General features: G+C 39.3%; 1 protein-coding gene across 2 annotated transcripts; it reads right to left on the reverse strand.

Annotated features, from left to right (window-relative positions):
* Positions 1 to 382: 382 nt before the first annotated feature.
* LOC145441614 (uncharacterized) lies at positions 383 to 2,828 on the reverse strand. Of its 2 annotated transcripts, XM_080319522.1 has the most exons (7): positions 2,503 to 2,828; positions 2,147 to 2,336; positions 1,607 to 1,711; positions 1,441 to 1,546; positions 1,249 to 1,376; positions 1,119 to 1,165; positions 383 to 1,026 (listed from the first exon to the last, which is right to left on the reverse strand). In XM_080319522.1, the coding sequence occupies exons 2-7, from the start codon at positions 2,261 to 2,263 to the stop codon at positions 855 to 857; spliced, it is 675 nt and encodes a 224-aa protein (XP_080175648.1). In that variant the 5' UTR covers positions 2,264 to 2,336; positions 2,503 to 2,828; the 3' UTR covers positions 383 to 854. The 2 variants fall into 2 exon arrangements, with proteins under 2 accessions (XP_080175648.1, XP_080175649.1); XM_080319523.1 differs by having other exon boundaries at positions 787 to 1,165; positions 2,503 to 2,817.
* Between the last annotated feature and the right edge of the window lie 9,023 nt (positions 2,829 to 11,851).

Here is an 11,851-nt window from a genome sequence, read left to right on the forward strand (position 1 = left end):
ATAGCAAGTAATACGACTGCAAACCGTGGGTATGTCTCTCAGTAAACTACCATTCACAGAACCATGTCAGCCTGTTTCGGGTCAATTGGTAGCAACTCAATCAAAAACCCGATGCCCCGGATGACAGTCGCGATTTTATAACCTCTAAAACGCCTAAATCAGCACTCAGCAGCCTACAAGTTATTTCTACACTCAACTCGATAACGGCGAAAACGCTCGGACTCTCGGACACCATTCAAATGCACTTCGAGAAAGTGTCATATCAGCGTGAATTGCGTCAGCATATCCGTTTGACTCGGATCACATTATTCACTGCTGATGAATCGTTTACACGAAATCGTGCAGTGCCGCAGTTAGAAGCAGCACCAGCTTCCAGAAATAATTCCTGTCAATGTGATCATTTTAATATTTTCCTATCACGAATTTACAAAAGAAAGAATCAAATCTCGTCGATGTTAAGTGCGCAATAGCGTTTATACAGGATATAACTCAATATTAACTGATGAATTCCATTTAATGATTTCTAGACTCGGAATCGCAAATTTCTTTTTGGAGTCAGCTGAACAGTGAACATAGTTTTCATATTACGTAACACATTTTTCTCGATACGAGCACACCGTGTCACAAAACGAATAACCGTGACATGAGAGTTGATGAGGCAAGTCGATTACCGAATGCATTTAACTTTGAATCCGGTGATCCCACGGAGAAACTGGTGATACTATTCAATTGTATGCAGCAATACAAATTTAATCAAGTAACATTATTTCAGAATAGTCCGCGGGATAAAATATGATCAATATATTCAGATATGGCTTCAATCACTCAAAGGCCACCGCCTTCGGCCGTAAACTTCAACAGCTGAGGTCCCGATAAGAACTTGATGATTGACTTGAATAGTAGCATTTGTAAAACATAAAAATATATTGCCACAAAACATTCAGTTTTCTGAAGCTTGATCTTCTCAATCCAATTTTTCGATCAGAACCACATTCAGCCGTTAATGAGTTGCTTTGCAGCGCATAACTGCCAATAAGTTGGAAAATCCTACTCAGCTCGGAAGCAAGGAAAATGCGAACAACATTTTAATTTCCTCATCGGGTTTTGACAATACCCACTTTACGAAATTATCTTCATTGAAAGCTTCTTCATTGCCGTCCCCTATCTGGAACGGTAAAATGGTTTTTCAATAGCCTCCTACATAATACATATATGGCGGAGAGAGATAGTTGTAAACTACTGCATTACCTCTTTGACAGTGACAGAAGCCAGTTCTTCCAAATCAGCTTGAGAGGTACCCTCATATAGATGAGATAATACCCTTGCGAACAAAGCCGTATCCACGAGCTGACCCTTGTTCAATAAGTAAAATAGCACTGAAAAGCATGCCAAAAATAAATTATCATACATATGCACACAGCAAGCAGAAAGTTCACCCACACTTGGACTTCACCTCTGGACTTGCGGCCTCGAACCAAACACATGCGTTCAAATAGACTTGGAATGAAATGACGTTATTTTCGTACTTGGGAATTAAAGCAAGGATCTGTGATCAAGGTTGATTTATAGTAGGGAAATATATCACTAAAATACTAATCTGCAATACCTGCTTCAGAAACTTATCTGTACTAGAATAAATTTTAGCTTTGGGCGGCAATACGCCATTCTTATTGCCACCCAACTGCAAAAAACGTTGCCAACATCTTTGAACCTGTCAAAATAATATACAGATGATTATAATATATTTAATATTGACTTATGCATTGATATATTGTTAGATATTAATTAAGATGTGACTGGCCATTAGGAACCTGACAAAATAATATACAGATGATTATAATGTATTTAATATTGACATATATGCATTGATATATTGTTAGATATTAATTAAGATGTGACTGGCCATTAGGAACCTGTCAAAATAACATACAGATGATTGTAATATATTTTTTATTGACATATACATATTGTTATATTCTTAGATATCAATTAAGATGTGACTATGGCCAGTAGGCTATAATGTACAAGATTTAAGAGACCGCAATATTCACCATTCTAGTCATTTTAGAAGTCTGCTAATTTAATCACATGACCTAGTATATAATTCCCGTCGTTCTAGATTACCGGGAGGAAGTAAGACGCCTACCGTAATAATAGAGGCATCACAAGCCTTCACGTGATCCACAATCCACCTCGGATTAGCAGGTTTTACCGATACTGTTTCTTCCTCTGAAGGCACGAAGGAGCTTGCAAACACGCCCATATCGTGGTCCTAGTCCCGGTACTTTGCACACGTTCACAAGATATATGTAAAACGTCAATGTATATAATATATTCTGAGAATTTCAAATATATGCATATAAGCCAATGCCGTATAGGATGAGCAGAGTATCACTGCTTATATATCACTGAGTCTATGTAATTGAGGGAAATTCTTGGCTATTATAAGAAAATGCAAACAGGCTGACTCTGGCCATTGATTCCGGGGCCGAGCTATCCTACCTGGCGTTCCGTGTATATTTAGTTGAATCATGCAGATTTTACGTGGCGATTACATATATGCTATCATGTAAATCGCTAGAGCTCTGTTCATCCCTGTTTTTTTTCTGTTTGAAGAAACTCTTTTCACGCGATATCAATCTTATATGTAATCAAATAATCAATCCACCACTACGGTTCTTCATCAGCCCAAAATCGACTTAGCCACTGCGAAGACGCAACAACTGCACAATGTACGGCGGTCAACTTGAAAAATTTCCCAAAAACTGAGTTTACTTATTGGTTGATTACGAATATTTATCTTCGAATAATATATTCATATTTATTCTCGAAGCTACAACCTTAAATATAAAATAGCAACCAGGCTTAATGGGTGGTTCTCGTGTGCTATTGTTATTGTTTGTTTCCGGGGCAACGAAATTCGGATTTGGTGAAGCGTATTAAAACCGGAGTTACCCATTGAGCTATATCAACCAGATAACTTTCCAGCGATATAAGCACTTTATCTAATAATTCTTGAATAATAATAATAATACATGTAGAATCGAAATCAATTTATGTATGCAATGGTGGCTGTTTGATCAAACAATTCCAGGTAGTCGTCTATTCTCATCTTCTCATGGGAACTTGTGGTGGGTGTCTGATCTCATCATCATCATTGGTTTATTAGCAATTTTATCAGTTCAATACACCACACAAAATGCGATACAATGAAAAGAAAGGAAGATGTCGAAGCAGCGACTAGGAGTTGTCTATGGAATCGGACACCCACCTTGGCCTAGGCGATATAAAGAGGAGGCATGCACAAGCACACTGAATGAAAGTAAAGAAGATAGTATACAAAAAGGAAGCGACAAGAAATATGGAAATAAGGCTACTCCAAGTTGTTTCGACACCTTCCTATCTTTTCATTGTATCGCAGTCTTGTGATGTTTTGAAACGATGAAAATATTAATAAACGTGATTGATTGTGGTAGCCTATTTGAGCTGACGCAAATAATAATAAATCTGAACAACAATTTCGTGTCCTAATCCCAGTTCGGCTTGAGTAAATCATAATAAACCATAGTATATGTAAAAACAATATCGACTTACATACAGTCTGGGTCAATGATGATACAGTGATGAAATGGGAAGAAGATAGGGGGTAGTCTTTTGATCAAACACGCCACCATCATCGTCAAGTACAGTACACACGCGTCCACGTCGTCCAAATATTAGGGTTACCATACGTCCTCCTTTAGGAGGATTGTCCTCCTTTTTTAGTTTTTTTTAATGTCCTCTGAGATTTCCTCCTTTTTGGCAATTCTTCCTCCTTTACAGCTTTTAGAGCTAAGATAGGGGATAGATTCGAGTGAAGAATGACGCTATAAATAGGAAATTCGTGGTTCAACTTGAAGTGTGAAAGAAAAACTATCCCGCTGGCCATCCGACAGTCGACGAGCATGTCCAGGTCCACATTCAAGTCGAAATACCAGCAATTTCCACAAAATAGTAGTCCGCCCTCAAGATTACCTGACCACGACCTGACCTATCCATCTCGCCTTCCGTGACATACCCAGAGGTGGTCAGAACGATAAGTACTTCTACTTTTTTGAAAGTAGTTTTCCACTACTTGGGTACTTACTCAAGTAGATCTAATTTCACACTACTTCTACTGCTACTTCGTATTATTTTGTGATCTACTTACTTGCTTTTCGCTATTTTCAGTTTGTCAAGTAGATGTAGTATAAACCTCTAATCAGAAAGATGATAGCCTGGGGAATTTCGATCGGGGCTGTTTTCACGGAGTATCAACATTTAACTTCTCCAAAAGTTGAGTAAAGCCCAGAATTTTCGCCGCGCTTCGCTCACAGTAGACTAATAATTTAATATCACGAATACATCGGTGAATATAATTTCGGTAGCGGGTTGCGTGGTTCCGTTCGCACTGCATTGTCACCCATATCAAATATCTCATCACAGTAAACATGGCCCATCATAGCGTTTGCATATTGTAATTATGCAGCCCATGGCGTGTCCTAATTTAGAAAAGTGGAATCTGACTATTTTCTGGATTTTACACCTTGTTTTAGCAGACCACTGTCGAAACTTTCTGGACAAAAGACATGAAATATATTTTCCGCTTTTTATGAGTAGTATTTATAAATCTCTTTCAATTCCCAGTATCATACTTTGAGTTCTAATTAGATTCAGTTCTTTTATCTGAAGAACATACATGTTGAAGCATAAAAGCAAAGTATTAATGCCTCTTTTACGAAAATAAATCTACGCTATGGTAGGCTTACCATATTTTGGAAATCTAAAAAGAGGACACTTTTTCAGAAAGTTCAGACATGCAATACCGGAAAAGAATTCTCAAAAACCGGTAAATTTTTCCCACTTCGTGATCGGGTGATTAAAAAAAAAGGTCAACACTTCCGCTCAGAGCTAAAAATACCGTTTTTCTCTCCACATTGTCAAGTGGATGACTAAAAAAAAAGGTCATCTTTTCGCTCAGAGCTAAAATCACCGTTTTTCACTCCGAGATACCCGCCGGAGCTTAACTTCTGTGCTAATTTGCGGCATATCACTCGCAACTTCCTCTTAATCTGACCTAAATTTTCAAAAAAGAGGACAAAATCTCAAAAAAGAGGACAAAAGGGCGTCCTCCGAGGACACTTTCAAAAAAGTCAAAAAAGAGGACAAATCCTCTTAAAAGAGGACGTATGGTAAGCCTACGCTATGGCATTTTTACGATCAGCTACATTTTTTTTAACGTTTACTAATCGCGCAAAGTGTTAACACCGTATCCGACACCACTTCTCCGCGTTGCTCTTCGACCAAACTATGCGGGCCTTATAATATGGGGGAGGGCGCTATACCATGATATTTTCTAAATCGGGGTGTTCGAGTAAATAGAGGATTAGTATCTCATTCTCATATCAATGCTATCATTTTCATCCCATGATGCGGACGAATGCTTATGCTGCGTCGTAAATATATACCTCTTGGGATGCGTCAATACGAATCAAGTTCGCTGCACCTTTAATAATAATAATCGTTGGTTTATATATTTCATCTGAACAAATCACACACATGTACAATGCGATAAGATACAATGCATAGATCAATTTGCAGCTTTTGACAGTCTACTCTATGCGAACGAATTACGATCATTAATACTAGCCAGTCTTCAGGATTACCGGACCACGACCTAACATCGACCTCGCCCTCCGCCACCTCATTTTGTCGCTTGCGTCTTATATTCTCTGGATTACTTTTCATTCAGTGTGCAATGCACTGAACGGTGTTGCGGGCCGTAGTTTGCCTACCCCTGACTTATACGGTTGAGATGGCGAGGAGGAGCCTAGATAAACCCCCAACACTAGGGTAGGAATTCTAGAGACGACCTCAGTCGGACTCGAGCCCGCAACTCATGCTATCAGAGTTGGAGAAATTGAAATTTGTAATTGAGCTGAATGTAATAAATTACATTTTTTCATGTAATTGTAATTGTAATTGAACCATTTTCATTTTGTGTAATTGTGATTGTAATTTGATGAAAAGTTTTTGCCCAATTACAATTTCAATTACAGTACATTGTTATTGAGACCTGACAAGCATAACACAAAATAATTGACGCTGTACGTACACTGTGCATGCCTCTTATTTTCTTTGCCTAGGCTAAGGTGGGTGTCTGATCTTAATGGCTACCCCAAGATGTTTCGACACCTTCCGATCTTTTCATTGTATCGCAGTCTCGTGATGTTTTGAAACGATGAAAAGATTAATAAACCTGATTGCTTGATTGTGATCACAGAATGAACGTGAGGATCATGATATTTTCGTTGTTATGTATAGGTAGGCTTACCATATTTTGAAAATGCAAAAAGAGGACACTTTTTCAGAAATTTGCAAGATACAAAACCGGAGTAGAATTCTCAAAAACCGGTGAATTTTTCCCAATTTGCGGTCGGTTGACTAAAAAAAAAAAAAAAGGTCTTCATTTCGCTAAGAGCTGAAATCACCGCTTTTCCTCCGAAATACCCGCCGAAGCTTCACTTCTGCGCTAATTTGCGGCATTTCACTCGCAATTTCCTCTATATCTGACCTAAATTTTCAAAAAAGAGGACAAAATCTCAAAAAAGAGGACAAAAGGGCGTCCTCCGAGGACACTTTCAAAAAAGAGGACAAATCCTCTTAAAAGAGGACGTATGGTAAGCCTATGTATAGGCCTATTCGTATTGACGCTGACAGGTTTCAAACTTGCTAAATGCATGCTTGAATCCCACGCAGAATGGTAATAATAGGAGATAAGTTTGAAAATATAGGCTAATCTGTCACTGTCATACAGAGACTACGATTCTACTTTCTATTCGACAAAATCGCCAAATGTAAAAAGTTTCATTTCAATATCTGTTCAAGTAGAAGTACTGTAGTCTAAAACATACCACTTGAATAAGTGGTGGATAGTTGAAGACAAATCCTACTTGGGTGCACCAAAAAAGTAGTAGGCTACTTCTTGAATAAACCATGACCACCTGGAGTCAACAGTTAGATTGATATGTATCGTTCCTGGAAGTACAATGGTATCACCCAACCAGTGACTGGTGTTTTTCAAGGATCACTACAGTAGCCTACTCTGATAAAGTAATATATTTCCTAGCAATTCCATACTACCCTGCCTCGATGCAAGGATCAATATTGTAATATCTAAAAACAGCAATGGTTTCAGAATATTACCAAATCTGAATGCTTATGCAAGTGATTTGACGGATATAAACGTAGCCGCAAAAAAGGACGTTGTGAAGAAGAGAGACGTGGTAGAAAGCTTCTCGGCTCCAAAAATCCTCCCATCTGCCTATGTGACCTGTACACTAGTACAACGTATGTCGTAAATCTCACTTCACAGTATCTAGTCTAATCAGTAAAGTCTAAATAAGTGGCCCTTCGATATCATATAATGTATAAATTAAAACTTGAAACAATGCACTAAACTCATAACGGTTCACACCCTGATTCGGGATACTGCGCTTAAGGGGCACTGCGCTCTAAAAATGATGTGGTCTCAAATTGAAGGTAAAAACGAACAAAAATTTTTGGCCGCGGCTATTTCCTTCAGAACGCCACCGTAATGGAGCTGCAATTTATTGAAATTTCTACAAGACCAGCTGCCGCGGCTGTTTAACCCGTTATATGGCACGATATCTTCATCGTCGCACTTGCTCGACGCGATTAGGCAGTCACACAGAGAACGAATTTTAAATAGTTGTCAGCCGATGTTATGAAGGAAATGTGTCTAAGTTTCGTTCTCTGCGTGACTGCCTTATCGTGTCGAGCAAGTGCGACGATGAAGACATCGTGCCATGTAACGGGTTAAGCAGCCGCGGCAGCTGGTCTTGTAGAAATTTCAATAAATTGCAGCTCCATTACGGTGGCGTTCTGAAGGAAATGGCTGGGGCCAAAAATTTTTGTTCGTTTTTACCTTCAATTTGAGACCACATCATTTTTAGAGCGCAGTGCCCCTTTAAGTTGCCACATTGACAAAATCCAAGTCATATTAACTTCTGACAGAATTTATTCATCTGTTCAAGTTACGTACAACTGTCATCAGAACGTTCACTTTACATTGTTTGTATCCCCCAATCAAGCTTTACTTTTGCGCCAGCTCATAGAACAAGTACAGTTGGTAAAAAAGAAATCCGAGTCCAACGCCATACAATGTATAGTTAAACATGACTTCTCCGGGGCCACCGCTGTAATGAACCGGGATTCCCTTCTTCAATTGGCTTATGTGATGCTCTTGTTTGGCATATATTTCCGGCCAATGTCTGGCAAATTCCTCCCGTGTCGTGATCGTCTTCAGTTGGGGCTTGACTTCACTCATCTCTCCGATGGCCCGTCTTGACTGATTGAAGATAGGTCGAAGAGCCCGTGCGAATCTCATGGTTATGGTTAAAGAAATCTTACAGCTGTAAAACTAAAATACAAAGGTTTCATTTGAACAGCTAGCGATATTTCACCAAGGTGCGTCAACTAGGAACTGGTGTGTTCAAACCGAGGGTCACCGACTCAAAATTGGTCAATTTTCCAACACTAGTGGGCGCCGCTGACAAAACGTAGTAATATCGAAAGGCAATGGTCCTACGATACTGCCACATCATTCAATACACAGTTTCCACAACTTGTTTTCGTCCAGTAGATTTTCCGGTGGGCTACTAACCTACTTGCGAATAGCTCAAAAAATATATTTCATCACCAACACAAATTTAGACGAGACGTGACGAAACCAGAATTTGGTTAGTGGCTCAAATTCACATTTCTGACAATTGTGAGAACGATGTACTTATTGTTATTACTGAGATGCCATCCGCAACAAAGCAAATAAGATATTTTGTGGCAGTCGGCAACCCAGTCCCACGTACCTACAGAGCAATGTAAACTAAATGAGAGTGACAATATTAGCATTTGTGTTGACTGCTCTGCTGAGAATATATCAATTTGTAACATTTATGGTTGTTTTAATCGCGCATCACATTCAGCCATTCGTATTATTAGTGTTACGCGCTGCCAATTAGCGAGAAGCGTGTTGCCAATTAGCAAGAGTCACAACAGCACGCGATCTCCTGCTGAGTTGTTTTGCCTTTTGTACTCCAGCAAAATTAGGTCATTGGTTGCTGCACGTGCGCGCGTCAATATCTTGCTAATTTATCTTGTCGTTGGCCTGAGCAATCACATCAGTAATAGGGCTCGTGCGCAAGATGTCGCTGGCCGGAACTATAGCATCGCGGGCCTCGCAGGCTTTGGCTGCTATCTACTAACGTTTAAAGACAACGCCGTCAAGTGTGTAATGATTGACGCTCGTTCTTTATGTCGTGATTGCACAACAGTGACATCGCAAAACAGAATGACATCAAATACTAAAACATAACTATTCATGTACTGCGAATGCAGGGTGCGTACTATACGTGGGTACAGGCTTTTCTCCAGAATTTACATGCCATTTTAAGGATGCATTTTAAACATTGAAAATTACGGTAAACTCTCTCCCGCCCTACTGGTATCTCGGTACGTTTTGCCTGATATATAACAGGTCAGCAGCGACGATTCTCCAAGTTAAAGCAATTTAATAAAAAATATAACATGCTGGATACTGTAATCAGAATCTTAGGATAAATGTTACTTACAGAACTTTACAAAATACACAAATGTACATAAGACATCACAGTCCTCACAAACAAGATTTTTTTTTACTTGCCAGGATTTGGTGATTTTCCTTTCACAGAAATTTGCTTGTTGAGAATGACAGTTAGTTGTCGTACGAATAATGAATTCTAAGGGCACTATGCTGTGCCGGCAATCCAATATGTTGGACAAAAACAGTACCGGCCGTACCAGGTGACCCTACTGGAATCTCGGTACATTTTGCCTGATATATCAGGTGAGCAGCAATGATTCTCCAAATTAAAGTAATTCAATAAAAAATAATTACAAAATACAACGTAGTGTGAGCACAGGACACCGATTCCATACAAGCCAGGATATTAGGGTTGCCGGAGGTGGGATATTAGGGTTGCCGGAGGTGGGATATTAGGGTTGCCGGGGGTGTGATATTAGGGTTGGGGGAGGGGGATATTAGGGTTGCCGGTGAATACAAAATTTCCCGAGGGCGGAATTCACCGAGGGCCGAGTTTGTAAGGCTGAGTTCACCGAGGTCTGATCGATATGTGAACGTCGCGTTCTTTCCCGCGCTTGATCTGACGCCGTGACTGCATGATCTACGCATGCCCTGACCTCCTTACAAGATCGACAAATCAGTTGATAATAACATTATCAGTTTAATAATTCATAATAATACTTGTTAATACACTTAATTACAAAAGTTCCCGAGGGCCGAGTTCAACGAGGTGAGTTCACCGAGGGCCGAGTTTGTAAGGCTGGGTTCACCGAGGGCTGGGTTCACTGGTAATCGTGATGTGGACATGTAGTGCATGTCGGCTACTGGTAAGTGGTAACAATTACCATAGCCTTTGATCATGCGAACAGTGATGAACACCACTTCATACACATTTCTCAGAAAGTTATGTTAAAACTGATTCTCGAACTGTGAGACATATACTAAATTGCCAAGTAAACTCCCATCCGACTTATTGTCAAATATGAAACAACTATATAGGTCATTAAAATGAAAAAGCTATATCAATATCACATTCCATTCAAGATGCAACGATGCAAGTCTAAATTACATACGAACGAATGTGAAACACAATCACGGCAACCTGTCTTATCGTTTCGTTATAACGCAGCTTTGCGGTGTTATCTGAATAGTTAAATATTTCATAAATGACAGACCTACTGACTAATGTACGCTTATGATATGCCGTTACACTGTAGTAAATAGGGAAGTGACCTTTCCCGATTTTTACAACAAGGAAAGTTACTGAAGCGTTGCATAGGAATGAACCACAGAAGTACGGATTACTAACGCAGGTACCGTAATATTAAAGTTCTGTAACTCCAAGATGCTCTTTAAGTACCGTATTTAGTAATATACAGTTTCAGTTTATTAATATTTTCGTCAGATCAAAAAGCCAAGAACAAAAACGATGATTGAAGTACTCAAATAATTGAATATAAAGAATAGGACAGAGCGACTAAAAAAGAAAGAAGGCCATAACATAACATTGTTGGGTTATATTTTTCATCTGAACAAGTCACACACATTGTACAATGTACATGTACAATACGATAAGACACAATGCGATATCATGAACAGATAGAAGGCAGAGATGAGCGGATTCCCAAATTTCGGGATCCGAATCTATCCGGATCCAGCTGGCAATTGGAAATTCAGAGTCCGAAAAAATCCGGCTGGTGAAGGTCCAGTTCGGAATCCGAAAAAATCATGCCAGAACAATCCTAATTAATCATATTCCAGCAAAAAATACGGCTAAAATCCGACCGTCACCGCAAATTCAAAATCCGCATCCAGTCCAGCCAGGTAAAAAATCGATGAAAACCACTGAGCTATAAAAATATAGCTCAGTAATATAGCTATATAAATATAGCTCAGTGATATAAACATATAAAATATCCTGCTCCGGCTCCTGAACCGGACTCTGACCATCTCTGATAGGAGGATGTCGAACGACACGCATCAGTAGCGATCCTTTACAGTTCTTTACGGTCACAGTTCTTTTCGATAAAGATTAACATCGAATTGCGGGTTTCTGCATCCACCTACCTGTTCATTACATCTCATCAATGATATATATATCATTGCATCACATTGTACATGTATGTGTGTCTTGAACGGATAAAAATATATAATATGACGATGGATATAAATATAATTCGACCGTTGGATTTG

This window comes from Botryllus schlosseri, chromosome 6 (assembly GCF_051294905.1).
Source record: "Botryllus schlosseri isolate E-star chromosome 6, Bs_hap1, whole genome shotgun sequence".
NCBI lineage: Eukaryota > Metazoa > Chordata > Ascidiacea > Stolidobranchia > Styelidae > Botryllus > Botryllus schlosseri.